Genomic DNA, 26,558 nt, shown 5'->3' with positions numbered 1-26,558 from the left:
ATTTCCAGATATGACGTTAGCCAACTTTCGAAATCTTGGGAAAAAGATTGTATGTGTGGGCAGGAATTACAAGGATCATGCACTTGAACTTGGAAATCCAATACCGACTAAGCCGATGCTTTTCTTAAAGGTGAGATGTGACATTTGTTGTTATGTTACAGCTGATATAGCTGAGTATGGAAGTGTAACAAAAACTAAGAGCGACGACTAGAAAATTTCATTTGATCCTATAGTATCCGAAGGTTTTCCTTCACCAAGCTTACAGAAGCCTGCTCATATCCAATCATGAAATGGTGGAATTTTTGATCGAAACAATTCTGCAACAGATTTTAGATTGTGCTGTGGTGTCTCTGTGCATTTTTTGTGACTTTTTTGTATCCTACAGTAACGTTACTAATCCAGAAGTATCCCTGTTCCTCTCCACGTAATGGAGAGCCAAATCTATTGCGCTGTGGCAGCATGCGTGTATCGTGTGATGTTGAAGATAATATTATGAGTAGCGCTTGCCCTTTTTTAATATAAAATGCCTGAAAATAAAACTGCATTAGAAATGAATCAGCTTGAAAGCAGCATACCACGAATCTGAGGTGGTGAGGGATTCCGCGGGACAAGCTAGAGATGGGGTTGTAGAATGCCGTATACCGCGTGGTTCCGCTCATCCTCTAATAATATGGTCGGAAAAAAAAAACGTGGGCGAAACCGTTTTCTACGACGGTTTCAGTTGCACCGCATCTACGAGCGAGCGGACGAAGATTAGAGAGGTAACTACACCACGCAATTCAAGTAAAACCAAAGAATAGGCTGCTGAGGGGACCGGTACGTGTATATGGGGGAGCGTTCTAATGTATCTCATAGGAATAAAGCGGTTTCAACGCCATATTTACGACGACTGGGGAGAGATGAGCGGAAATACCCTTGATCCCGCAATCTATATTGGAGTCAAAACGATATGAAGCACGGTGCAGTTGCGTAAGCAGTTGGATTTGAAGCGGGCGCGGTGGAGATAGCGTTTGGAGACGAAGTAGGATCATCGCGAACTGTAGCAATGAACGCTGGTAGAAGTGGTTCTCACTCGACCCTAACCGCTGCGCTGAACCGCGCCCGCTTCGGGCCCAACCGCTCATGCAGCTGCTGCCGTGCTTCATGTCATTTTGACTCGACTGCACAACCACATCTCTAGCTTTTCCCGCGGGTTCCTTCACCATGTCAGATTCGTGGTATGATGCCTTTGAGATGTTCGTGAATTTTGTTTTTTAGTCAGCTAATGCATTTGTTCAAGAAGGTCATCCGATCATTACACCAGTTGGGTGCGAGAACCTTCATCAGGAAGTGGAACTCGGAGTAATAATTGGAAAAACTGCAAAGGTTTGTGAGCTTCGATTTTCCTATATTTGTTTAGTTTCTCTGCAGAGAATGATGACAAGAATATATTCTTGCTGCTCAAACTGAATTTCAATCTGAACGAGAAATTTTTCGCTTGCAACGAGCTGTGTTCCTTGTTTGTCATTCCCTTCACCGAGAATTCCTTAGCGTTGCCATTCATTTTTTTTTTAGTATACAAATAGTGCCAAACTATCCATTGTGTCGATAGTCTCGATTCTACCAGCTACCTACCTGGAAAATAACCGAAAGAACATAAAACAGATTTTCCCATACTAGCATGATCACATACTTTTCATGAGGAGAACCCGCGAAGTTTACGGATGAATAAAAAAGAAATCTTTACAATACCTAATGAAGGTTTAGGGAGTAGTTTAAGCTCTTTCAGTTTACGACTCAATCGCTTGCACTCATTCATCCTTCGTCAGCTACGAATATAGACGACGCCGCGTTTTCCACAGGAACTAAAATAAGGTGGGCCGGACACGTAATGCACGTAATCAACGGTAATCGTTGGATCAGAGCCGTGGGTTCCACGCGATGTTTAACGCGCTGCAGCAGGACTACCGACTCGTTGGTTACATCCCTTCATGAAGGCTTCAAGGAGGGTTTAATGCTCCTTGTGTATCATCCGCGAAATGAAAAGTCACTGAGTAACTCTTGTACGCGCTCGGGACAAATGGAAAAATTTGTGGCATCCGCTTCACCGTCTCAAAGAAAAACGGGAGCCAATAGTCAGTATGGTGGTCAAACTTCGGTCTCATGTGATGGAAGAAAAGACTTGCAAAAGGTTCTCGAACTGTTGTGTATGGAACATGTCCAATAGACTGCGGGGAAATTTTGGAACATCGGGTCCAGAATCCGAGGAATATTGATCCAGAAAAAAAAAGTTGGAAATAGTAAATTTACAACAGAAGAAGTAGAACAAGACATTCCTTGAAGTGTGTCTAGAAATATTTTTTAGAACAGCATTAGTTGTGGGAGTAAAATGGTATGGATTTTTATTGAACAGGGTACAAAGTCAACGCTTTTTATCAAGAAGGGGAATAAACGATTTAACTGCTCAACTCGCATAATCTTGTGTAATAGTTTTTGTGGAGTTTTGCGGAACCAAATTACAATAAAAAATTAAAGATTACATTATCTTGTTTCGACTTTTGGTTTCATTGTGCATCCATGTTCTACAATCATAGAGTCCTATTATTATCTATTCGGCACAAAATAGTAGTAAGTTCAAGTGGTTTGATGAGTTCCTTGATTAAAATTGGCTTAGAATGACCTGAAGATTAGTGAAATTGCGTAAACAGCAGCGCCCACAGTGGGACTCTCGTCAGTTCTTGTAGGCTGCGGAGCTGTGCTGGGATCTCGCAGCCCCACTTCGAGCGCAACCGGTTACGCAATTGCACCAGTGTTTCGGTCGTTTTGACCTGACCGTATACCAATTTTATGACTGGAAAGTAATAGAATCGTGAACGTTTTCGGAAAGGCTTCGCTTTGTTCCTAGTTAATGTAATGTTCTAATGCAATCTTTTGTTTTGGTTTGAAGAGTCTGTTTTAGTCTACTTCTTCTTCACAATTTCTTTTATATTTTAGAGTGTAACACGAAGTGAAGCGATGTTGTATGTCGCTGGATACACAGTGGCTCTAGATATGACTGCTAGAGACTTCCAGGTTCCTTTTCGTTTCTCTTCTCAAAAATGTGGGAGAAAATGCTGGAATCACTTACAAACAAAATTTAGGATGAGGCAAAAAAAGGAGGAGCCCCTTGGTTTCTGGCCAAATCGTTCGATACTGCATGCCCTGTGTCCAAGTTCATTCCTAAGGAAGAGGTATATGTTTGTTAAAGGGAGCTTACAAACCAAAACTTTTTATGAATTCTTTAAGTACGACGTGTGTAGGAGAACCACCAGCCACACAATTTTCAGAGCAATGAGGGGTCAGTTAACGAATATAAAAAAAAACCAAATGTATCATGTTGAGAGAGAAAGGTTCTATTTAAATCCATAAAGTGGTTATGATCGGGTCAAAACGATTTGAGCTCAGGTGCAGGTACGTAAGCGGCATCGGATGGAGATGGGACTATCACTTGCTTCATTCGGACTGCTGCGAGTACTGGTGATTATGGTCGTTTTGACCCGATCATAGCAACAATTTCATATTCTGTTCCAAAAAATAATATATTTCTGTTCGACAACACTTCGAAATCATTTCTAGGATTTAATTCACTCGTACTGAAGAAATTTGGTCTCACTGGCTGCTTTGAAATCGACGGCGTGTGTAGACTGTGCTTAAAACTATTCCTCTAGTAGTTCGAATGTTCTTTTGTCTTGAAACCTCGGCATATTCTGTCTGTGTTTTGCTATAGTGTTATAGTGCTATAGTGTTTTAGGCCTCTGAAGATGGCGAAAAAGCCGAAACGTCAGGCAAATAAAGGTTCCATCTAAAAACCTCGTAGGCACACTATGCCTCTAGTAATTATAATAACGGAAACTTGCCCCCGTTTTTACTGCAGTTTTGAACTTTATAGTTCTCTCTTTCCTGTGAAAATTTCCTCAAAATGCATCTTGCTTTTAGTACAAAAACATATAGTTATTTGGGTATCCAAAACATGTAGGCGATCTAGATTGACCAGTTCGTTCATCATTCAGTTCAAGTAGAATGAAATAGAGCATACATGATACAGTGGAGGAATATAGGCAGAGACGATATTGAAATTGTATTATGAACACCGAGAATTTGGCTACATGACGCACACCCTGGTAACTGAAACCGTCAGCCACATCACCATGTTATTATTTGTTCAGCCTGCAGAGATTTACCGTATTAGCTCTATTCGATGAGAGGTAGTAGCTGTTACATCTTCAGAAAATACGGTTATTAGACATTCAGTTATTGTCTGTAACGGCATTTAAGGAAAAGAAGTACAGGATTGGGACCAAGGTACATGCATGTAGAAAACGGACATATAATGGAGAGAAACATGCTTTTTTCTTTCAACATCTAAGATTATCAAATTGTCGTTTCGAATGCCTTCCGTTTCAAAAATGTAGTTGCTGACGAATGCGCTTTGCATAACAATCTGCTGTGCTTATTACTCATTTCACATTTCTTATCGAGGAATGAAAATTTATACATTTTATTATGTTTTTTTTACCCATTTTTTTTAGTTAGTTAAAAAAAGAAAAAAAAAAAAAAAACGGGGGAAAAAATAAAAAAATAAAAAAAAAAAAAAAAATTTACAAAAAATAATTTAAAAAAAATTTAAAAAAAAAAAAAAAAAAAAAAAAATTTTTTAGTTTATACATCTTGTGTTCATTTGCAGCTGCAAGTTTTTGACCTTAACGAAATTTTGAGATCGTTTTGTAATTGGTCTTTGTACGAGGAACATATTATTTTGCAGGCTTTGAAATCTGCAAAATATCTTTTTTTCTTTGTTTTCAGATCCCCGACCCTCATGCTGAGGAATTATTCTGTCTAATCAATGGTGTTGAAAAGCAACGATGTAAAACGGACGTGATGATTTTCGACATTCCGACATTAATAGAATATACAACCCGTTTTGTGACTTTAGAAGAAGGTGACCTCTTACTAACAGGCACTCCTGCTGGCGTTTGTAAAGTTCTCCCCGGTGATTGTATAGAATTTGGACTAACTAATCGAATAACTTCTAAATTTGTTGTGCAATGATTTATTTATGTTGTCACATATAGCCCCTTATGTTTGATTCATGATTTCCCGGTATTTTAAAATTGTTAGGATTTTTATATAATAAAAAAGGTTAGATGTGATTTCCTTGTGCACAACAGTACCATCTGTGGGTTCGTTGTTTCGTAAAGAACTGCTATTTTCTGGAACGAAACTGCACATAGGTGGTTCTGGAATTCCAACTAAGTGAGGAAGGAAAGGATTGGAAAGCTTCAACTTAGGTCGTAGGTCAACTGATATCCTTAGTCTGTGTCTACCTGGATGTCATTACTGAGCAAGATTTGAGATGCAAGATATTTCGTACAAATCTTAAGATTTACCTCATACAAAGCAAATGTGTCTACAAAAATACAACGGTGGTCACTACAAGAAGAAAATGAAAAATTTAAAAAGAACATGACAGGAAAACACCACTCCTCATCACGTATTACCTGTATCACCTGTGCTCCCGGTGTTCATCGATTTGCTCGAGCGGGGGCCGGTAATACTTCCATTTTTCTCGATCGCGGACAAGGGTTGTCCAGTGGCTTCTCTTTTCGCAAGGGACTCGGAGAGCATAGTATTGTTCTTCAAAAGACTTCTTAAAGAGGTCTGATGATTGGGTCGGCGGTCTTCCTGCGCTGCGTTTGACGTCGCGTGGTACCCAGTCGCTGACGGTTCATATGCGGCAGCGTCTTTGATCTTCGATTAGTGACGTAGGAGTGAACTTCGAATCCCTTTGTTCACTTTCGTAGAGCGGGTTACTCCTAGTATCACCCTTTCAGTTCCGAGTTCTATGACGTTGATCGCATTTTCCTCCTACTTGCCACACAACCAGGATTGTGAATCGTAGGTCAAAGCAGAAAGAACGGCGCTGTTGAGTAGATGAGCACGGAGTCGGATGCTCTTATATGCTCCCCAAGCTGCTCTTTTCCTTCTGCACAGCTCTCGGATATCAGGTTGTTCATCATGCTGATTTTCAGACTTAGATACACATAACTGAAGAACTCAGGGATATTCGTTCCGTTGACAGTGAATGGAGCATCAGAAACATATCCGTTCCTCATGAAAATCGTCTTGCCCAGGCTCAGCTGGAGACCTCTGGATCGTAACCGTGTGGAAATCAGCGAAAAAAAGCTTTGCAGTCATGAACGATGTCCTTAGAGATAAGTATGATTGATAAAAAAAATATCCGCGCGAATATTAATGAACGAGGAAGCTAAGTATTTAGGAACCGCATGTACATATATTGACGAGGAAAAAACCGGTAGAAACCCTCCCAGCCACCGTTTCTGCAAACATTTTCAGCATCCGCTCGCTAATGCTCACTCATCTCGATTCCAACCCAAAAAAAGTTGTTCTAATTTGGTGCAATAGCGATAAATTCATGACCACAAGCAAAGTTCATGTGTATACAAACAAGGAACTCAGATATAAAGAAGTCAACAGATATTAGAGCTATAAGCACCAGCAAAACAAAGAAACATCCACTAGGAGCAACGATCATACAGAAGAAATTTCGAGTAACGAGGAATAGGCTCCTTGTTGCTATGCGGCATGAATGTTGGACAAATAAAACTACAGGCGTTATGGTTATTAAAATGCATTTCTCAGGATCAAATTGGAATCCTCACCATACGCTAAGATATATGGTATTCGTAATAAGTAGAACCGCGTTAGAGGTGCCAAGGAAGAGTAGTTTTGCAACTCAGGAAACTTTTAATAAAAGGAGAAATGGCGCATCCTAGGTTCTACTGTAGGACTAATAAATTTTAGCATTAGACTATTCCTACTATTTTACCCATTCATTTACATGAGCGGAACTTTCATTTGTTCATGAAAAGCATCTTTGGTTAATTTGTATATTCAGCGTCGGGCACGCATTACAATTTAATTCGTAAAAATACATTTTTTTCTGCATTTCATTCGTGGAATTCAAGTAGGAAGTAATGTATTAGAAAATATGAAGGATACAACTGTTATGAAGGGAGCGTTAACGCTTGTTCGAATTTTTTTTTTTGCGTAGATTAGCGACAACGGTTCGCAACTATTTGGTGGATTTTATACAGAATGGTTAATCCTGTCCATCCATTTCATATTCTTGCAATCCTCTTTAATTGTTGATATTTTTTGAACTATCCACAGAAAAAATCTACGGTTCATTCGTAACCGAAGGTTAGGAAACAGCGGTAGGTTTATTTTTACCTCTTTCCTCTACCAAAACGCTACCAGAAGTAAAAACACATTTATCTTATAGGGACAGTATGCAGTGACTTCCGAGTCTCCTACCTATAATAGTTCGTTATTGTAGCAAAGTATGTAAAGCATTGTACATAGATGTAGGCACATATGGAATTCCTCTTGTTGGTGATGAGCGTTTGGGGATTTCGTGAGGAAGCTGCCCCTCTATTGTGCCTGTTGTAGTTGTAATTGAACTTCTCTCGAATTTCGCACATCCTTACAAACGTTTAGTTGGTACAGTGGTAGCTGGAGAAGCCAGAGCGATTGTTCCATTTTTTCCTTAAAATTTTCCAGCCGTGCAGCGCTACCGGGGTTAGAACGAATATGGCATATATTCAGCATATAAATTTAATCGGTGAGAAGTTTTCGAGTTAAAAGTCGAACTCAGTCAACACTGCCTTTCTTGGCTGATCTAAACATTGTTTTTGCGAGAACGGTGTTCGGCTTTAATTTTTACAATATTTTTATGATATATTTGCATTCTACATATGAAATCGCCCCGAAAGAGATCTCATCGACCTCAGTAACGGTTTCCTCTTCTCCCTCTTCCAACTACCTTAACACCCCATTCTTTTTCAAAGTTCCATGATATTTCGTTTCATTACACTACTTGAAAGGATGTTCGGAACATTGTGCTGTCTCGAAAAGAAAATGATATGGACTCTGCCTTAAGGTTAAGTAAAACTTAAGTAAAGTTTAAAACATCTCGACTTTCGCAATGCCTAGCACTATATCACTTGTATTTGGAGTGTTTTCTAAAGAGACAGTAGCGGCTTTCGTCAATCCACTCTTATTCCATATTCCATTATTCTATAATCAAATCATCGGTAATGATCTCGAAAGCAGAACAATTAAAAAGATTTAGATGAACGGCGACATCAGAAACGACTATATACATTCTCAAGATGGGATCCCTCAAACTCCTCCAGTTGTTTATTATTATAATCCCGTCGGCGTGCACCTAAAGAAAATGGATTACACTGGTTTCTGCGAATGCAGGGTGTTAGTTTTCCTTTCTGATAGCACTTTGCATTTTTGCTTTAGAAAAATGAATGATATGTTACCGTCGTAGACGACCTCCGCTAGCGCTTTTGACTCAGATGTGGGAGTCAATGAGTGCCGAATATTACAACTTCGAGTCTTACACAAATAACTTAAATTCCAATTCCTTCACATCCTCGTTACTAGAAACCCAGCTGTTATATTCAGTGACACTGCATTCTTTGGCCGCATTATTATGCCTTTCAAGGCATCACCCTACGAATCGGAGGTGGTACGGATTTCAAGTGGAGTATTCTTATACGGGATAGTAGATTACGGAAAGGGGGGGGGGGAGGGTGATTCGTCCACTTCTTGTTAATTGGCGTAAAAAACGGCCCGGAAGATGCGGCGTGTGCGAGTGGCCGGCGCGCTCCAATCGAACTCGTTGTAGAAAATAACGCGCCGAAACGTTCACAGCCGTATCTTCCGGGCCGTTTTTTACGGCAATTAGGAAGAAATGGACGGAATTACCCCTCTTTCCTTAATCTACGATCCCTTGTGCGAATAGTCCACGTGAAATCCGCACCACCTCAGATTTGTGGTATGCTGCTTTTAACATTCGAAATGAGTCTGAGCTTTATTTACCCAAGCTCCTCAGCATTTAACTGTTGTACGGTTTAGTGACAGATTTATTAAGGAAGGTATGGTCGGAACAATTTCATAACACTGTATCTATTACACTTATGATTATTGTGCTGGGAACTTTTGCAATGCTATATTTTTGGGCTGGATATATATTCGAGCGGCGAAGTAGGTCTCACCTTCCATGATTTCTCGAGATTTTTTGTACAGTTTTTTCTTGCTATGGATATCTTTCACCATCCCAGGTTCTTCACAGGACGGAATTACCCCCTCCCCTCCCCTTCCCTTTCAGCCGGCATAAACTGACGTATTACTTCAGGCCACCAAAATGCTATTATGATCCAAGACTACCAGGCTTTTACGAGTCCCACCTAGAGAGGGTAGCGTTAACTTGGTCGCAATGCTTAAATCTAACTTAATTAAATTTGAATTCTGTCAAGCTCCTCTAAGCACCCATTACGAGGACTTACGAGTTCCTTCGGAGCTAACCCCGATGCTAAATTGGAAATTGAATCGCTCAGGAACCAATGCGAAAGAACGGAGTACACTAGGAAATCGGAAGAGGAAGCGTTTCAGCCCATCATTGACGTCAAGACGTTCGCGGCAACACTTTGTTCTACTAACACCTGCTCAAAAAAAATCCTGCACAATTCTTAAATGTCCAAAATAGCACCAAAGTGGCTTCCCATGACAAAATGTTTATTACATTGAGATCCCCTCGTCTTGTTGATTCAATCTTTATCTTTGGATTTGCTTGCTTGACACCTGAATTTCTGGGTAACAGTTCCCAAAAACAGCACCAGAACAATTGTCTTCAAGTTCTGTGGTAAAAATGGACATCTTGACAAACCCTTTACCCCGAGGCACTTTTTATCGAAGGGAATAGCGCCGCGAAATATAAACCAAATTCTCAATGACGCTGAGAATTGACAACCACCAACTAGGCAGCTCGTCAGGATGAATTGGAAAAATCACTACCATGAAAATGTCCGGCCGGGTGAGCAAAGACATCAACCATCGATGCCGCATTTCTCAGCAGCACGTAGCGGAGAAGCGTGGAGACGGAAGAAAGAGATTCCGAGGAGGCACAGAAAGCCACCGCTAAGACCGAATGCGAGGATCTCATCAGTATCTTCCCGTGCCCATGATTGGAATTTTTGGGCAATTTTGAAGGGCATGGTATACATGAAGGGCTAACAAGCCGAAAAAAAAACTTAACAGCTTATCAGCAGGATCAAGTACTGCTTCAAAAATCTTGAAACAATCATTGTTCAGCGTCCCAGCGAATCGACCAAGAAAAAGATCGATAAAATCCAGCATGTACCATCGTATTCTCCAGATTGTCCACTTTCATTTGATTTGTGACGTTTTACTTCTTGTTGTCAAAACTAATTGAATACAGTTAGTTGAATACTGTGCAGAATGTTCTTAACAGGTGTTATCTAAGCAATGAACTGTCTGTGAAGTCATTCCACATTAGAATTTGACGTATTCACTGTGCTCTATGAAACTTACTTATGAGGTTCACCGCTAGTATATCGAATCCAAAGGAGCCTTACGAGAACAAATTGAACGTGTTTAAGTGCATCTCCTTTGTTTCTATTTAATTGTGTTAGCTCTTTTCTAGTTATATAGAACCATTTCCATTACTTTCTCCGAAAGCACCTGACGCGACCAAATCACCTGAGCTGATTTGCCAGGGAGGCACGGACGATTGGATACTTGGATTTGCGGAGCGGTGGTGTCGCGTACGGCAAAAATTTGTTTAGCGCTTTCTGCTGCAGTGAGTTCGTGCTATGCTCGAGTTAAACGACCTGAGGCTGGCTGCAGTTGCGTAGGCGGGTGCGCTCGAAGCGCTGCAGCGGAGCGTAGCGGTTGGGATTTAGACAGGATCATCGCTACTTCTACTTGGACTGGAGCGATGAGTGGTCTTGGTGAGGTCTTACCTCGATCCCAACTGTTCCGACCTACCGTGCTGCTTCGAGCCCCAGCCGCTTGCGCAACTGCACCGAGTTTCAAGTAGTTTTGATCCGACTATAGGACGCTTAGGGTGACTTTTTCCCTACTGTCCTTCCTACTTCGCAGCACGCCGGAGGTGTAACAATAGTTTAAATTTACAAAACTGCCTCATTTTATTATTTCTTTCCATTCAGACACTAGTAGCCAATGCCATCCCTGACCATGGCAGGGATGGCATTGCCTAATACTCGCCTCCGAAAATCTGCCGTCATATCCGAAGTGAAATTCTATCGCACTGATATATAATACGGAATGGGATTCAGCACCAATTCTAAGGACATAATTGCTTAGAAATTTCAACCGGCAAATAGATCTGCTTTCCTCATTTCTTCGTGTTCAAATCCTGATCTGTCAAAGTCAGGAAAGTCTTTTCAATGCTTCGAGATATCATTGTGATGATTGATGATTGCCGTTGTCGAGTTTTTAGCTTGTTGAAATCATATTTTCAGGGTTGCTGGTTGATTTTAAATCAAGTCATGATGTTCACCACTAACGACACAGAATTTCTACACTACTATACATTTATCTATTGGAATTATATCCTCTTGCATTCATTATAAATAAACGTTTTTGTTTTGATGTAGATGGAATCATTCAATGGTGTTTTGGTTTAATTTGCATACATAACGAGGTCTATTACGACCAGCCCATCAAGGCCAGAGTCGGACCGACTTTGGTCTCTCAAAGCCTATCAAAATGCATACAATTGCGATATCTATAGAGACACTACCTAACATTTAGGTCTCGTGATAATTCTCAGAGTTTTCTTGAACAACGTCTAGAAGAACGGATGGATGGAAAGAGGTCTTTGACCTACTGATAACGAAATTAACACCCGTTTCGCAGTAATGTCGAATGCAGTGCAGTAATATTTGTGCAATTAATACATCAAAGTACGGAGATGCAGGTCAGGAATTCAATGGGAAACGTTTGAACGTCCTATGATTGTTATACTAAGAGTGAGGTTACTATTTTGAACAGGTTATTTCTCACAATTTTTCGTGGCCACTTCCTGTTCAGCAGGCTTAATACGGACGAGAAAACCAGGACTTTTCCTTTTCCTGGTGCAAACATACTTAGAATACAAAGTACTATGTATAAAATAAATGTGATTTTATTGAAAAATTAGATACGAACAATTAATTCGCGCACAACAACGCTGTGGTACGAGAAAACGGACCTTCACACGTGACGGGATGTTCACGAATTCACCGGCCGATCACCACGTCGTCTGCACTACGTTTACAGGGTAGAGAGCGAGAGGACGCCGCTTCATTTGTGACAGATTGCACTCGGCTTCAGGATGAGCCATGAACTTTTGAAGAATTTTTACTTTATAAACAATTCTTCATCGTTCTTTTTTCCCCATTCGACGTTTGTGACTAATCTCTACGAGTACCACTTTATCTAGCTCGTCGAATTCAATTTCCTATGATTCATCTGTGGTGTTACTTATGATTAGGTTCACTCAGTAGTTTCTTGTTGTTTCAGCTAGCTTCATCAATGGGGAAGCTGCTATCGAAGATCTTCGGCAAGAAAGAGATGCGAATTCTTATGCTAGGCTTAGATGCTGCTGGAAAAACTAGTCAGTTTACCGCCTAGTTGATTCACTTTCGAAAGTATTGTCGGTGTTGGGAATGTTTTTCGCGTTTTAACCACTATAACCACTTTTTGTTTTATGTTTGTTCTGTTGTTCGTAATTTCAACTGTTTGATCCTTTAGCCATTCTGTACAAGTTGAAATTGGGTCAATCGGTTACGACCATTCCTACAGTTGGTTTTAATGTGGAAACGGTGACGTATAAAAATGTGAAATTTAACGTATGGGTGAGTGGTAGAAACTACAAGTTGATGTGAAGATTATGTGTAGTGTTGTTTTTTTTAGGACGTAGGAGGTCAGGATAAGATTCGGCCACTGTGGAGGCACTACTATACAGGCACTCAAGCACTAATTTTTGTATTGGATGCTGCTGACCGTGACAGGTGAGTTTCAAATAGCTGGCGTATAATTTTAGTTTTGGGTAGATTTTGTTGAAATTTCCTAGACAAATTGTCAGTTACACAGGTCGGTAGGTCATTTTATCGCGGACCGATGTTAGCCCCTTCATGAGGCTCGCTTTTTTTTCGGATGGGTTTTACATTTATTGCACCAAACAGTCGAACAACAAAAACAATGCAGTAATTCTTTCGCTGAAACTTCGAATAGGAACGAGCTATCTATAGATATGCATGTTCTGTGGGAATTGTATCTCTTAACACCTCGCTGAACTTGCTTATGATGGTACCTAGTGACGATAGTAACATCATCTTTCATGTCATCCAACATCATATTTCTGAGTAACATCTGCGAAAGCATTTTCTGGTGCCGTTTAACTACTTGTCAGAGTTTTTCTTCGAATTCTGCGCTTTAAGCCCGTGGTGAAAATAAATTTGAACTTTATAAGAGAAATAAATAAATTCAATAAATAAAAAGTTGAATAAATCCTTCGAAATATTATCTTTTTTCGTTACTACAACAAGCACAAGACTACCCTGAAACCTCGAAGTGTGGATGGGGCAACTAAAAATTGATTACTTCGAATGTAACCGTGTGCATAGTGTTCAAAAAATATGGTTCAAGATTTAATATTAAGTTATATTCATGATCAATTCTCCAAATGACCTCAACTACCTTGAAACTACAGTTCTCCGAAAGCTCCTCGTGATTAGACAGAAATGTTTTCTTTTGTATGCGCGCCAATCCGCCACCATTATTTCGAATAGTCCCTACGCAAAGTTTTATTTGTTCTTTCAGTAACTTTAAAATGCAAAATATTGCCCATATTGACATCGGTTTTGTTCTTCTTATGACAGAATTCAGCAGATTTGAGGCAATTATTGATTATCTGCCACTGTGAACTTCTACCTTTATTCTTTTTGTTGCTACCAGTACCTGTTTAGAGTTGATGAAGCACGCGTTGAACTTCACCGTATAATTAATGATAGAGAGATGAAAGACGCGATAATTCTTGTCTTTGCCAACAAGCAAGATCTTCCTGATGGTGAGTATTTCTTTGCTGTTTTTTCCTACTTTCTCTTCCTTGATTTCTATTTTTCTCATAAATTTTGTTTCGATTTCATTTTTTCTCCTTCGTTTGATCATAAAACGCTATAGATTTTTGCGATTTTTGGATTTCACATTGGGCGTTTATTTTCTCTCTGAATATCACTCGAAAAAGCTTTGCAATTTATGTTTTTAGGCATCTCTGTTTATTTTCACAGTGCTCATTGTTATGAGATCATGGTTGATTTTGCTACCGCTCTGCTTAGACTAATAATTATTGAAGCTGCACCTTGTCAAATTTAAAATATCATCTTTATCTTTTTCATTTTTTTTGAGAAGAGTTCATTCATCTTTATGCAACTCCGTTCGTTCGGGCATGTGACTGGGACGGATCCACTATTGTTCAAGCATTTTCTGTGGCGAACACAAATTCATACCGAACTCAAGCACAGCTGGTATTCGCCAAAGAACGAATTCCTGTTTGTCCTGGCTCCTTGAAAAATGGCACCTACATGGAAGCAAAACACCAAAAAATTGCAAAAAAAAAAAAAACTTTCTTGTGGTTTTTTCGAACGCGGTGGAAATAAATATATTCTGGTGTTGTATTGCCTGCAGCCACAGCAGTTGATTATCTCTAGTCCTTGAAACTGCCTTTATAACCGATGCATACCACAGCTTTTAATGTTGCCTTTTACTTTTTACTACTGGACAATTGTGCCGTCGATATCGTCTTTCGTCCAGTGGTCGACCCAGATGTTTGATTTACTACTTGTCACAGTTAAATTTTGCCTTTTTGATTTGGCTAAGGCGTCCGCCGTGTTTAAAGCTGAATATACCATTTATTTGACTTTTGACGAAATTATCAAATGGTAGTATATATTTCTCTCGCTCACATGTTTTGTTTCGAATTGTCCATTTAGCTGCACAGTTAAAATTTGCGAAAAAAAAATGTTGATCTTAGTTCATCTTTTTGGGAAATTAGTTACAATACAATTTTTAGGAAATTTGTTACAATAGTTATATTTCGTGAAATATGAAAGTTTATGAACCAATCGAAGTTTTTTCCAAGCATAACTTCTTCACTAGTCATCGAATATGCGACATTCTGTACGAATGCGAACATGTGTCACTGTGTGTGGGATTTGAAAAAAATGTTGGGGTGACAGTAGTTTCTCAAGAATAAGTTATTTGGAAATCGTTAAAACTGATGCTCGGGATGTGGCACGTATGAGAGAATCCAAAAGAAAAAATACCATTTCTTAACCTTTTCAATACAAGTGTCCCCCATGAACGGGATTTGCCTTTATTTTTTTTTTTTTTGATGTTGTTCTAAATTGTTAGGCAAGTTACACTTGTTTGGAAGGATAATAACGCTGTCTTTGCCCAGCGGCTCGTCCTTGCATATCATTGTGCACGCTTTCATAAACTTCGAACGATTTTGCATTGGACTCGAACACGTAGATGCATCCTCCCATCGATTGTTCAACGCCGTGCGCTCTATGCTTTGTCCCTTATTTCATTATATATTTTCATCCTTTCACTTGTTGACTTATGATACTCTGTAAAAAAGAATAATGTTTTATTGTGGTTCAGTACCCTACGAAGAAGCAAAATGAGCAATTACTAACAGTTGACCTGTTAATCACGTGCTAATAGCTATTTGATGTTGCTTATTTCAGCAATGAAGCCTCATGAAATCCAAGACAAACTAGGTCTCACGCGAATTCGAGACAGGAATTGGTATGTTCAGCCGACTTGCGCTGCACAGGGAGATGGTTTGCATGAAGGACTATCTTGGCTCAGTAGTAACTGCAAGCCTTAGCGAGCGATTGCCACTGGGGAAAACTTCTAATCAGTACTCGTAGGTCGTGCATATTTGTATCAATTTCTTCAAAAGATTTGATACACACCTTTATCCTCATAAGGAGTATGATGTCTATGGTGCCACGGCTGTGCCGATTGTATATGTGTATTTCTATATAGTGCCAATATGTCCAGTGGCGTGCTACCTACAGTATTCTCGCACAATATTCGTTGCCGTAATAGCCAAGACGGATATGTCACAACAACCTTCGAGCTAATAATGATTTCAGTTTCGGCGCTATTTTATTACAACCCCAAAATCATCTGTTTAAGAACTTCTCATCAAATTCTCCGTATAACTCTACACTAAGATGACATCTACGCGCTGAGACGTGTTCACCACAATTTGGCCTTGTGCAAGGACCAGAGCTAGGAACTGCCGAAACAGCTGTACATGGGATATATTCACCTTGTTTAGAAAACACGTAGTGGGACATACAGATCGTTTAGCGCTATATGTTATGACAGGTGCATCGCGGTTGTTTCAAGCTTAGGAATTGTTGCGGTCCGTATATATTATGAGAACCTTTTCCTTAGAATATCACTTCGCATTAGGTTAACCTTTTATGCTATCCCTTGTACACTGCCTCACACGTTGATCTCGATTACCAGCGGAATCGATTTGCATCGATTATCACTTTGCCGTCTTCTCCACCTGCCACAACCATTCCCGTCAAAGTAACGTTCTCATGGTTCACTTTTTCGGCGGGCTTGTGGGCCTCTTGTTTGAAGTAGCGCTTGTGATTGTGATCGATGTGTGTGTTATTATCGAATGTGCTAAGACTAGAATCGGTGGATCTGAGCAACTGCACAAAAATAGGTCGCGCGCAGTATTGATGTCACATCTATGTTCAGCGAACAGCATATAGCAAAATATGTATATGTGTATGGGGTTACAACTTTCTTTAAACAATTTAAAACAAGTCCAGGAGATCTTGGTGTTGTAAAGTTTGAATAGCGCCAGTTTTTACGGTGACGTTCCATAGATTCTGCGGTATATATGATAATTTGCTTGTTTTGCAACTTTATTATGTGTGTACACTCGTACACGATTTGGAATGGTCTTCTTGTTTTTGGATTCTGTCGTTTTTCAGCGGTTAATTTTGTCTGTAGTCTTTGTCGTCTTTACAATTTTAAGTGACTCTGTGATATAATGTATCAATAATATTAGAAACGAATTTGCAATCTTCTTCTGGCCGCAACTTGGTTTAATTTAAGAACTGTTATTTTTTCTTTGTTGCGTTACAAGTCGCTTTTCTGGAAATATTCTATGTGGAAATTTTCATGACAGGTTACTCCTAGTTTATTTTATTCGTAAGTGGCTAGATTTTTCTTCCTCGAATATTTGTTTCGCTGGATGATCTGTATTGTCTATAGGAGATAAATTTATTTTGTCGTCATTTGCAATTTGTGAGATATTTGTCAGTGCCAACTACCTGTAGTGGATGAAGCATGAGGGGAAAACTGAGATTTCTAAAGCGTGCACTCTAGTTGGTCTTTTATATGAGAGGTCACTATGCAAGTGTATGAATACGAAGACACCGGATCGAACAGCCTCGATCTGGAGACAGGTCGGCTATTCTTAAACGGGTGTTGTCGTTCTATAAAGCACGAGTTTTGTGACGAAGATTACTTCCTAGGCTCTGAAATAGCCCGGTTCTCCGTTCTTTATACAAAGGTATCCACAAGAAAACACAAAAAATGGGAAGGAGATGGTGTACTTATATGTTATTCGAACCTAGCACTTTTGAAATCCGAGGACGAAAAGGATGTTATCAGCAGGTAATGTGGTGGACGAATTGATAGCGTACCAAAAATACTAAATATTAGATTTTCAGTTATGCAGGTATTAAAAGTACATACTATCGCTATGTTTAGTTCTTACCAACTACGCAGTTGGTTTCATTTTGTTGAATGTACAGTAAATGAGGTGGATTTGGAGGTTGTTATTCTCTAGTGGAACAGTCATATGACACTTAAGGATTGCAATCACGACCAAAAAAAAAGTGCTTAGTTTTTTTTTTTGTATATGGCATAGCCAGTTTTACAGTTGCTAAGAGTGCCTCTGAACTGGAGCGGATTGGGCAACTATTCGCGGATTACTGATCTAGTTCTATGCATTTTTAAACTTTGTCTTGAGAATTTGCAACAAAATATAGGATGAGGATGTAGGCAGAGGTCACTTGCTTGTCGATAGTTCCGAATCAATGACACTCAGCTGGCAACTCCCATCATTAGTGTGTTTCAACGTCAGTTAAATAATAATAAAAAATAATGCAGCATTTTTGGATCTTTTTGAGATATTCAAGGAACCAAACTGCGCAGTAACAACAAAATGAAACTAAACAAAAACTGATATTTCGAATTAAAAGTATTTTATACAAACACTATCTAGTGTAGATGAACTGATACCCAGAAAATGTAGCGAGCAGGGCCACCGGAAGTTGGTTAATGGAAGCAAAGAAAATTATCCTTTCTCATCCGTAAGAGATAAGAAACTAATAGTTACTGGCTCTAACATTTTGGTTCCAATAATCCAGTGTTCGCGCACGCAGTTTACAGGCAGGGTCTTCGCTGCGGCGGAAATTATAGCCGATAGGCCCAAAAGAGGAAACCTTTAAAACTTGAGAAGTAGCTGGTTTTAGCTTGTTTTTTTTCCTGTATTTCAATCCAATTTGATTATAAGGGATACATTATGCATGAGATAGAAAAGTTTCTTTTCGTCAGGGTGCTACCCGTTACTCTTTTTTCTCTTCGTAACTTTAGCTTACACAGCATAGATCCCGTAGAACTAATGATTAGGGCCCCGAAGGATTTTCTTATTTACTTCCAAGAATAAGGTAGTGCCTCTCTCTCCCAATTACAATTTACCACAAATGAATGCTCTGGAAGTTTTTATGTACCTCCCGTCGCAGTTCCATTCGTGAAAAACTTTCATGGAAGTAACACCATTCCATGTTCATATTGCAGATTACGTGTAATAGTTCTTTCATGTCGTGTGATCGCCAGTTTCTTCTTTTCAGTGTGGACTTTGTTTAATTTCGTTTCTCTTTTAGTTACTTTTGAATTATGCCAACTGTGAAGATTCACGTGAAAATCTCCGCAGCGGGTTATATGCTGCATGATGTAGTAGTTGATTGTTAGTCGCTAAATATTTGGATAATCGGCTAAACTCACTTCGACCTCTACCTGCATACTAATCAAGGAGGAGTGTACTGTACACTCATTAGTTGTTGCTGAATAGCGAAGGCAATCGTCTGGTCGATCTATCAAAATTATACACCCTTTCCATCGTTGTTTTTATTTGCTTTATATCTATTGGTGAAAAACCGAAGAGCCAGAGTCAAAATCCGCATGAAACCCAAAATCAAAAAACAAAAAATTGCGTTTAATTTGACGTGAAAGCAAGGTACACGTTGAAACCACTTCCGATGCAGCTAGTGCTAGATTTTGAATCGATGTATATAGTATATTTGTGTTTGAGCCAAGTTTATCATGACGCCCTCTTTGTTATTATTCTTTTGCTTGAGGCCGAAAGAAAGGGATCATATGGAAGTATATTAAAGGCATGGCAAACCCCACGAATTTGAGGTGGTACGGATTTCAGGTGGAGTATTCGTATACGGGACAGTAGGTTATGGAGAGGGGTGTGATTCCGTCCACTTCTTCCTAATTGCCGCAAAAAACGGCCCGGAAGAGGCCGCACAGGGCTGGCGCGCTCCAATCGAACTCCTCGTGGAAAATAGTGCGCTGGAACGCTCGAAGCCGTATCTTCCGGGCCGTTTTCTACGGCAATTAGGAAGAAATGAACGGAATCACCCTCCTCCCCATAATCTACGACCCCGTATATGAATACTCCACCGGAAATCTGTACCACCCCAGACTCGTGGGGTGATGCCTTTAATTTACAGATTAGTCAAGTGATCTCATACTACATGGATCCCTTTACAACTAGTGAAGATTAAACTTTATGAAACTAAATTTTAGAAGTTGAACGGAAAATTTTGATTTTCAGTGCAATGCGGGTGATTGCCTCGATTTAGAAATTTGACTACTTGTTACTTCTACTCGTTATTGTTACTTGTTATTTGGGTACCAAATTATACGTGAAACCAAACGAGTTCCTCAAAAGCTTCAACTGTTAGCATCCTGGGATCGTAGTTTTCAGTTTACAACATTGTCATAATTGTTCTATGTAACCTCAAATTAAATTCTAGATTTCACTCAAATCTAATCGTTGCTGCACGTTTCATTTTCTGATTACTCTCAAATTACGAAAAAAGAGTCAATTTCTTGTCTTTTGTTATGGATCGGATAGAGCATTCGAGACAGTGGAGGTATTTCTATGCTCATTTTTTGACATTCTAAAACTGCTAGGTCAACATCAGTAAAACGCATCGATGATCTGCATGAAGGCAAGGAGTTCAAAATGGGAGTATGGGAAGTTCAAATTCAGGAAAGAATTCAAACTCGAGATTCAAATGGTAATCTCTATTCCTCTTTATTTTGTTTTCTTAGAAGATGAGCGTGCTGCTATTAATCCTTTTGTAGTTTCTGTCTCACCTGCTATTGAGCGACCACAGACGAATTCCTTGAAGCGAGCAATGACATTGTCTCCAGCTTATAACGAGCCGAGACCGAAATTAGGTACTGCTGAGCGACGGTGTTCGCAGGATAACGATGCCGTTAAGGATGCCTCCCGTAGACAGTTCAGATGTCCTCTTGTTGCAACAGCAACCCCCGACGAGGAGGTTGTCATTATTTTGCCGTTCAGATGATTTTTTTCTGCTTACGGTCGTCCTTCAAGGTATCACCTTTCATCGTAAACAAAGACAGAGTGGAAGAATATGGAGAGGAGGCAGTAGTCGCCGACATTTCTATGAGTCGCCATTTAAGAGAACATCAGAAGGATGGAATACGATTCATATTCTCTCGATTGCAGGTTTACATTTTATTAAATTTACTCTGTGTTTACAGTTTTCAAGTGCGTCGCTTCAGGAAGGACGCGGCGTCATTCTTGCTGATGAAATGGGCTTGGGGAAGAGCATTCAGACCATTGTGGCCACTCTTGCTTTAATGAAACAGCCGAAGGTATATTTTGATATATTACATGTTACATATTACACTTATTACAAGTTTGTTATTGTTTAGAAGCCTATTCGGTTAATTCGGTTTCAACAATTCACTAAGTACTATTAAAGTTCATCCATGCTCTATTGAATTCCAGTTCATCGAATAACTTTGATTTTTTAGAGATCTAGTCGGTATATTCCGAAGAAGTGTTTGCTGGTTGTTCCTTCATCGTTGGTGAATAACTGGAAGAGCGAATTTCGCAAGTGGTTCTACAGGACTAGAATTCCGGTATTTTAAGAAATGTTATGTTAGAAGTGATTCTGAACCGATCCTTCTTTCGTTGCATGCATTCGACTTCTGAATGTTCGCGTACATTTTCTTTGTCACACTACGAAATATTAGGCCTATACGTTTTCGTTCCAAGATTCTACAATTGTTCCATGGGTATTTCAACTTTCGTATGATGTCGTGCTTAAGGGATGGGACAGAGTAACTTCTTAACAGTTCGATCTCAAAAATAACATCTGTTAAGAATCTAAAATGTGTTTCTCAGATCTCTTTTCCGTTTTTCTTAACGAGTTACGTTCAAAGCGGGAGAAAATGTAGTTGGGGGTGGCGCCACCCAGTGGTGCCCTTATTTCTAAACGCTCTATCTTCCTTTTCTCCCAGGAACTTTAGCTTACACGCCACTGATCCTCTATCAATAACGCTTAGGTCTTAGGGCACCAATTAACTTGGTTATTTGCTTCCAGAAATAAGAACTCCACTGAGTAACCTCTCCCCTCACCAACTACATTTTATCTCAGATACAATATATTTTGCCAAGAACTATCGGAAGCCTACCAATTTAACTTAAAACAGAGTGGATGGATGCGGATGGTTGATAGTTGCAGATTCTCTGGAATGTAGCGATGTTTTTCACAGAACGGGAGTCAACATGCAGTACTCTTTTCGTTGCAGGCAATCACTGTGACAAAGACATCAGATATATCCAGCTACGCATGTTCCTACATAACTTATCCATACTTGATAATCAGCTATGAGATGTCTTTAAGGTTTCTTATTCATATTTTTACTTTCTCTTCAAATCTAGGTCTCCTACTTCTCTATACTTCTTTCTCATACTTCTCTATACTGTATGGTGTAATTTGGTGTTGCTAACAGGTACATTGAGAAGCTGGCAGCAGTACGCTTTGACATACTGGTATGTGATGAAGGACATCGATTGAAGAATATTAATACAAAGCTACGGCAAGCGGTGCGCTTTCTACTTTCAAATCTTTCCAATTCTACAATGTTTGTATTCGCATTTGAAATAACTTGATTTTTTATGTGGTAGTTAGTTTTAACTCAGTAAAATAACATTCATTCCATGAAATCCATTCTTTAGCTCGATTCATTGGGTATTTCTCGTCGCATGCTTCTCACCGGAACACCGTTACAAAATGATGTGGAAGAGTTCTTTTCTCTCTTGGATTTCGTCCGCCCAACTCAGTTCGGAAATGTAGCAGAGTTCAAATCTAAGTGCAGTGCAGAGGTTGAGACGTTTAACGATCTTGTGAACATTTCATATATATTCCAGCAAGGTGTCGTTTTCCTTGCTTTCTCCACATTTTTTCACATCTTCATCTTCATAGGGAATATTATTTCCTCACTTCAAATTTCGCGCGAAACGTGGTTTCTCCAATCTATTTGATTTCTTAGTTACGAAAAGACTCAAAATAATTGCTTCGTATCTCCATCAGAACATTGCTTTTATCCTACGAGATACCTATGGTATAAGCGGCTGAGCAGCGGCTCACTTGTGTCAATTATAAAAGACTCCTCTTGGGGTAAAATATTCGGGATCATTAATTACCTTTTTAATGAGATAAATAATTACGATGTAAAAAATCAGGAAATCCTCCTCCTCTTTTAACACTGCGCACTCACTACATGAGGGATTTGTGAAGTATATGCCTGTGGATCCATTTCTGGAATCGGAACCCCCGATTAACTTCGAGAATGACTATAAATATGGTTGTCATTTTGGTTAGAGTCGAGTAGGGTGTAATATAGGCATCTGATTAGTTTCCTAATTCGAGTTTTTATTCGTTGATGCCATTTACCTCTACACCGTGGAATCGAACATCGAAATGTTGCGAAAGTCGCATAAATCGCCAATTTAATTCAGCATAACCGTGATATCTAGTTTACTCTTGTCCATCTTTTTGATGTAGAATGAGAGAATATCTGTTTATAGGATTCAGAACTGAATGCCACGATTAATGACTGCTTGTTAAGACGCACTGCTGAGGTGAACAACGTTCATCTACCTGTTAGAAGTAAGTATAGCTGTAATAATATTAATGTCTAAAAGGATAAAATGACAAAGTCTCTGGAGTATCAATCCGCTTGGGATGTTCCAACGCGTTTTTACCGGAATTCGTAATCGTTGAGGTTTTGGAACGCGTGTTGGCCGAGGGGGCAGGCCGATGGTCAAGTCAGTGCTTTTTATCCTACCAAACAGGTCTGGTACCAATTTATCGATGCCTGAGGGATGAAAGGCTTCATTGGCACTAACGCAGTTTCGAACCCTCTAATAGAATGCGCACACTGACTTGGCTCATCGGCTGACCCATCCAGGTCACCTTTCAGATCCGCTTGGGATACGCCACCGAATTCGGGGAGAGGAAGAGGCTAGTCTATGTGTCAAGTCAATGTGCGCAGTCGGTTAGACGTCCGTTGTGCCCGTACGGTGGATGTTTGGAAACCCACTTAGAGCCAACCACACCTTTCATCCCTACGGATTCCATATTTATGTTTACAAGGAAAACTTTTGCGCATGTTAATGTTTTCTACGTATTTATGTTGGACGTGGAAGTTGTCCAACATAAATATGTAGAAGACGTACATTTTGCAACACTTGTATTTTCCAACACGTCTTGGATGTATTGACACTGTTTTTCTTAGTGGCTATGCTTTTTCAGAGAAAGATATAATAATTTTAGATGAGTATGTTCTGTTCTGCGAGCCATCACCAATCCAGAGAAATGTTTTTCGAGCCCTATGTGATCATGTCACTGGGGAACCGCTAGTGCTAATTAACATGATGAGAAAAGCTGCAAATCATCCAGCTATCCTGTATAAGAAGCTGTCACGATCTGCCATCGAGGTTGTTTCGATTGAAAAAATTGTAGCCTATGTGAATAGAAAGTTTCACTCAGAGCGGTCGCTTCGACTATTCACGTTTGCTCTCGGCCTTTCCTACGAACTATGGTGATCGACCAGCAAGTCTGGCAGATTCGGGTACTGTACTCCATAAAGCTGTTGGCTTGAAAGCAAGTTTGTGTGATATCGGACACAATCATTAAGTATCAGTTAGAATCGAATAGCAATGAGACTATAATAACTGCACTCTTACATCTTTACATTCTTTGTGATGTTTACATAAACAGGATATGTTCAGATTAGGTGACTAAATATTATTTTGCTGTGTTCTACTATCTTAGTACGTCCAAAATGTTCTATGTTCTAACTATTTCCAATGTGTTTAAATTCGGAAAATCCTAAGAATTGGGAACGAATAAAAGGATCTCATCAATGGAAGTAACGAACAAAAGTTTTGAGAGAGCATGAGATCATCTATGTATTATAGTTTTCTTCATTTAATTTTGTTTAATTCTTCCACTAATTTATTTTATCATCAGTTCTGTTAAATGTCCATATCCAAAATGGTTTAATCTGGAAAAAATGTGTTTAGGAAAATTGAGCGTTTTTGTGGAGATGATGGCAAGTTTCCGCCAACTTGGGGAATGTGCGGTCGTAGTGTCAAATTCTACAAAGGTATGTCATCAACATCTCACCGTCCATTTATATTAAGTGTGAACTATGCAAGTATTTGGTTGTGATTGATTTTTAGACATTAGACATGCTAGCTTCTCTGTGTTCATCTCTTGATCTTAGTATAATGAGATTAGATGGTCAGACACCTATTGCTGATCGACAACAGATTGTCAATAAATTTAACTCTGAGCGGGATCCTGAGAACGTATTCCTCCTGAGTACAAGAGCAGGTGAGTATTCCTTTAGAGGTAAAATTCAATGAGACTGGTAACCGCTCTTGCATGCTTTTTTTGAAGGCGAAATCTTCGCTCTTATTATCGTAGTCGAGCTTTCTGCAGAAAGTATTTAGGCAACATAAATAGCAACATAAATACACAGTGCACACAACAACGTGTCAGAGTTCTTAATCGTGGACTTATTGGAATCCTTATATGTACTCTGCCTATGTTTTTGTTTTCGTCTAAAACTAGTTTAAAAGACTACGTGAAAGATATCGGAGCGATTATCGTTGACTGATATCAGGCGAAGGATAAGATTTTTAATAGGTTTAGCTACGGCTACATCATCACCTTTTTCAGAAAGAAAGTAAAACAGTTATAATGTATCCCTCAGATGAAGTAGTCTTGCAGTTAACTCGTCAGCAAAACTCCTTGCTCTAAACGCTCTTATTTTATCAGTTCCACATGATGCGTGGATAAAAATTAGTCCTGTTACATTTGATTCTTCCATGTTTTTTTAAAGGAGGTGTCGGTCTTAACCTGATTGGAGCTTCGAGACTGATTCTCTTCGACTCCGAATGGAATCCTGCGTTGGATCTCCAGGCAATGGCTCGAATATGGAGAGATGGGCAGACAAGGCCATGTCATATTTACAGACTTGTGACTGCGGTGAGACCAGCGTGATTTCGCCCTTATCGCATAAAATAAACGAGTAAATATAAGTCGTCATCTCCTTACATGCAGGGTACTATAGACGAAAAGATTCTTCAGCGCCAGGTGAAGAAGGCTGGACTGACTTCTTTAATCAGTCTTAACGACCAGTCGTGTTAGTTATAAAACTTTCTGTGTGCTTCTTTTTCTTTCGTCATACAACGAAATTCTAGCTAAATTCACCTTCGCTGATGAGGACCTCGAAGATATATTCACTATCGCTGAAACCCAATGCGAGACGCATGATCTACTTGGATGTAAATGTGATGGAAGTGGGCTACTCCCAGCTGAAATTGAAGAAGAAGCGAGTGGTAATGAGAAATGCAGTTCTTTGAAAATTGTATTTCCGATTTCTGTTTCACCTGTTTTTTGCTTTATTTTCTGTAAATAGAGTGAGTAAGCATTTGTAAAACAAAGTTTCAATCAGGAGAAGAGGACGAAGATGAGATGGCTAGTGCGAGTGCAGACGAAGTTTCCGTTGCCACTAACACTAAAGCCGAGAGTTCTGAGGAAAAAACTGAAGAAAGGGACGCAAATCGGAAGGAAGAAGATGAAGATCTAACCGAAGAAGTGGAGGATGAGGTGTACATTTTTGCCCTCATTGTTTGGAAACAACTTCTAGATTTTTTGCTAATTGAAATATATATGGTAAAATGAAAAGTGTTACAGCCGGCAACAATGGCAGAATTGTTTCGTTGGCGTCACTATTCATCTCGTCATCCTCAGCCATGGGAGTATTTCAAGTCTATTGCTGGATTTGATAACACCACTCTAAATGAGCTCACATTTGCATTTCATTTATCTAGTAAATACTGAATCTTATTTTTATTTACTAAGATCTCTTTCCCTACGTATTCGTTCTCATGTTTTTTTTTCTTT

General features: G+C 39.5%; 4 protein-coding genes across 7 annotated transcripts; 3 read left to right on the top strand and 1 right to left on the bottom strand.

Moving 5' to 3' along the window:
* Positions 1-10: 10 nt before the first annotated feature.
* RB195_003877 (uncharacterized protein) lies at positions 11-11,440 on the top strand (the record flags this gene model as incomplete). 4 transcript variants are annotated; one of them, XM_064201723.1, is made up of 10 exons in its annotated part: positions 11-130; positions 1,258-1,365; positions 1,769-1,906; positions 2,974-3,051; positions 3,120-3,209; positions 4,822-4,989; positions 7,245-7,253; positions 8,171-8,307; positions 8,984-9,096; positions 11,397-11,440. In XM_064201723.1, the coding sequence occupies 10 exons, from the start codon at positions 11-13 to the stop codon at positions 11,438-11,440; spliced, it is 1,005 nt and encodes a 334-aa protein (XP_064057602.1). The 4 variants fall into 4 exon arrangements, with proteins under 4 accessions (XP_064057602.1, XP_064057601.1, XP_064057605.1 ...); XM_064201722.1 differs by lacking the exon at positions 1,769-1,906; XM_064201721.1 differs by lacking the exons at positions 7,245-7,253; positions 8,171-8,307; positions 8,984-9,096; positions 11,397-11,440 and adding an exon at positions 1,939-2,170 and having other exon boundaries at positions 1,769-1,854; positions 4,822-5,067.
* Positions 5,095-5,643, bottom strand: RB195_003878 (uncharacterized protein; the record flags this gene model as incomplete). The annotated part of the gene is made up of 2 exons (XM_064201724.1): positions 5,095-5,255; positions 5,517-5,643. 2 exons carry the CDS (start codon positions 5,641-5,643, stop codon positions 5,095-5,097), a joined length of 288 nt encoding a protein of 95 aa, XP_064057604.1.
* Positions 11,441-12,450: 1,010 nt separating the features above from the next.
* On the top strand, positions 12,451-15,811 carry RB195_003876 (uncharacterized protein; the record flags this gene model as incomplete). Its single annotated transcript, XM_013436619.1, has 5 exons — positions 12,451-12,532; positions 12,670-12,773; positions 12,832-12,929; positions 13,887-13,987; positions 15,669-15,811. The coding sequence occupies 5 exons, from the start codon at positions 12,451-12,453 to the stop codon at positions 15,809-15,811; spliced, it is 528 nt and encodes a 175-aa protein (XP_013292073.1).
* A 1,557-nt stretch (positions 15,812-17,368) lies between these two features.
* On the top strand, positions 17,369-26,495 carry RB195_003875 (uncharacterized protein; the record flags this gene model as incomplete). Its single annotated transcript, XM_064201719.1, has 20 exons — positions 17,369-17,423; positions 17,493-17,634; positions 20,230-20,336; positions 20,404-20,603; positions 20,660-20,794; positions 20,851-20,943; positions 21,106-21,213; positions 21,886-21,980; positions 22,090-22,183; positions 22,316-22,462; positions 23,168-23,249; positions 23,916-24,079; positions 24,132-24,213; positions 24,668-24,750; positions 24,827-24,980; positions 25,492-25,637; positions 25,713-25,794; positions 25,853-25,990; positions 26,107-26,261; positions 26,349-26,495. The coding sequence occupies 20 exons, from the start codon at positions 17,369-17,371 to the stop codon at positions 26,493-26,495; spliced, it is 2,409 nt and encodes an 802-aa protein (XP_064057600.1).
* Between the last annotated feature and the right edge of the window lie 63 nt (positions 26,496-26,558).

This window comes from Necator americanus, chromosome IV (genome assembly GCF_031761385.1).
Source record: "Necator americanus strain Aroian chromosome IV, whole genome shotgun sequence".
In the NCBI taxonomy this organism is placed as follows: domain Eukaryota; kingdom Metazoa; phylum Nematoda; class Chromadorea; order Rhabditida; family Ancylostomatidae; genus Necator; species Necator americanus.
The sequence above is the reverse complement of the archived record's forward strand: the minus strand, read 5'-3'. Positions and strand labels throughout refer to the sequence as shown.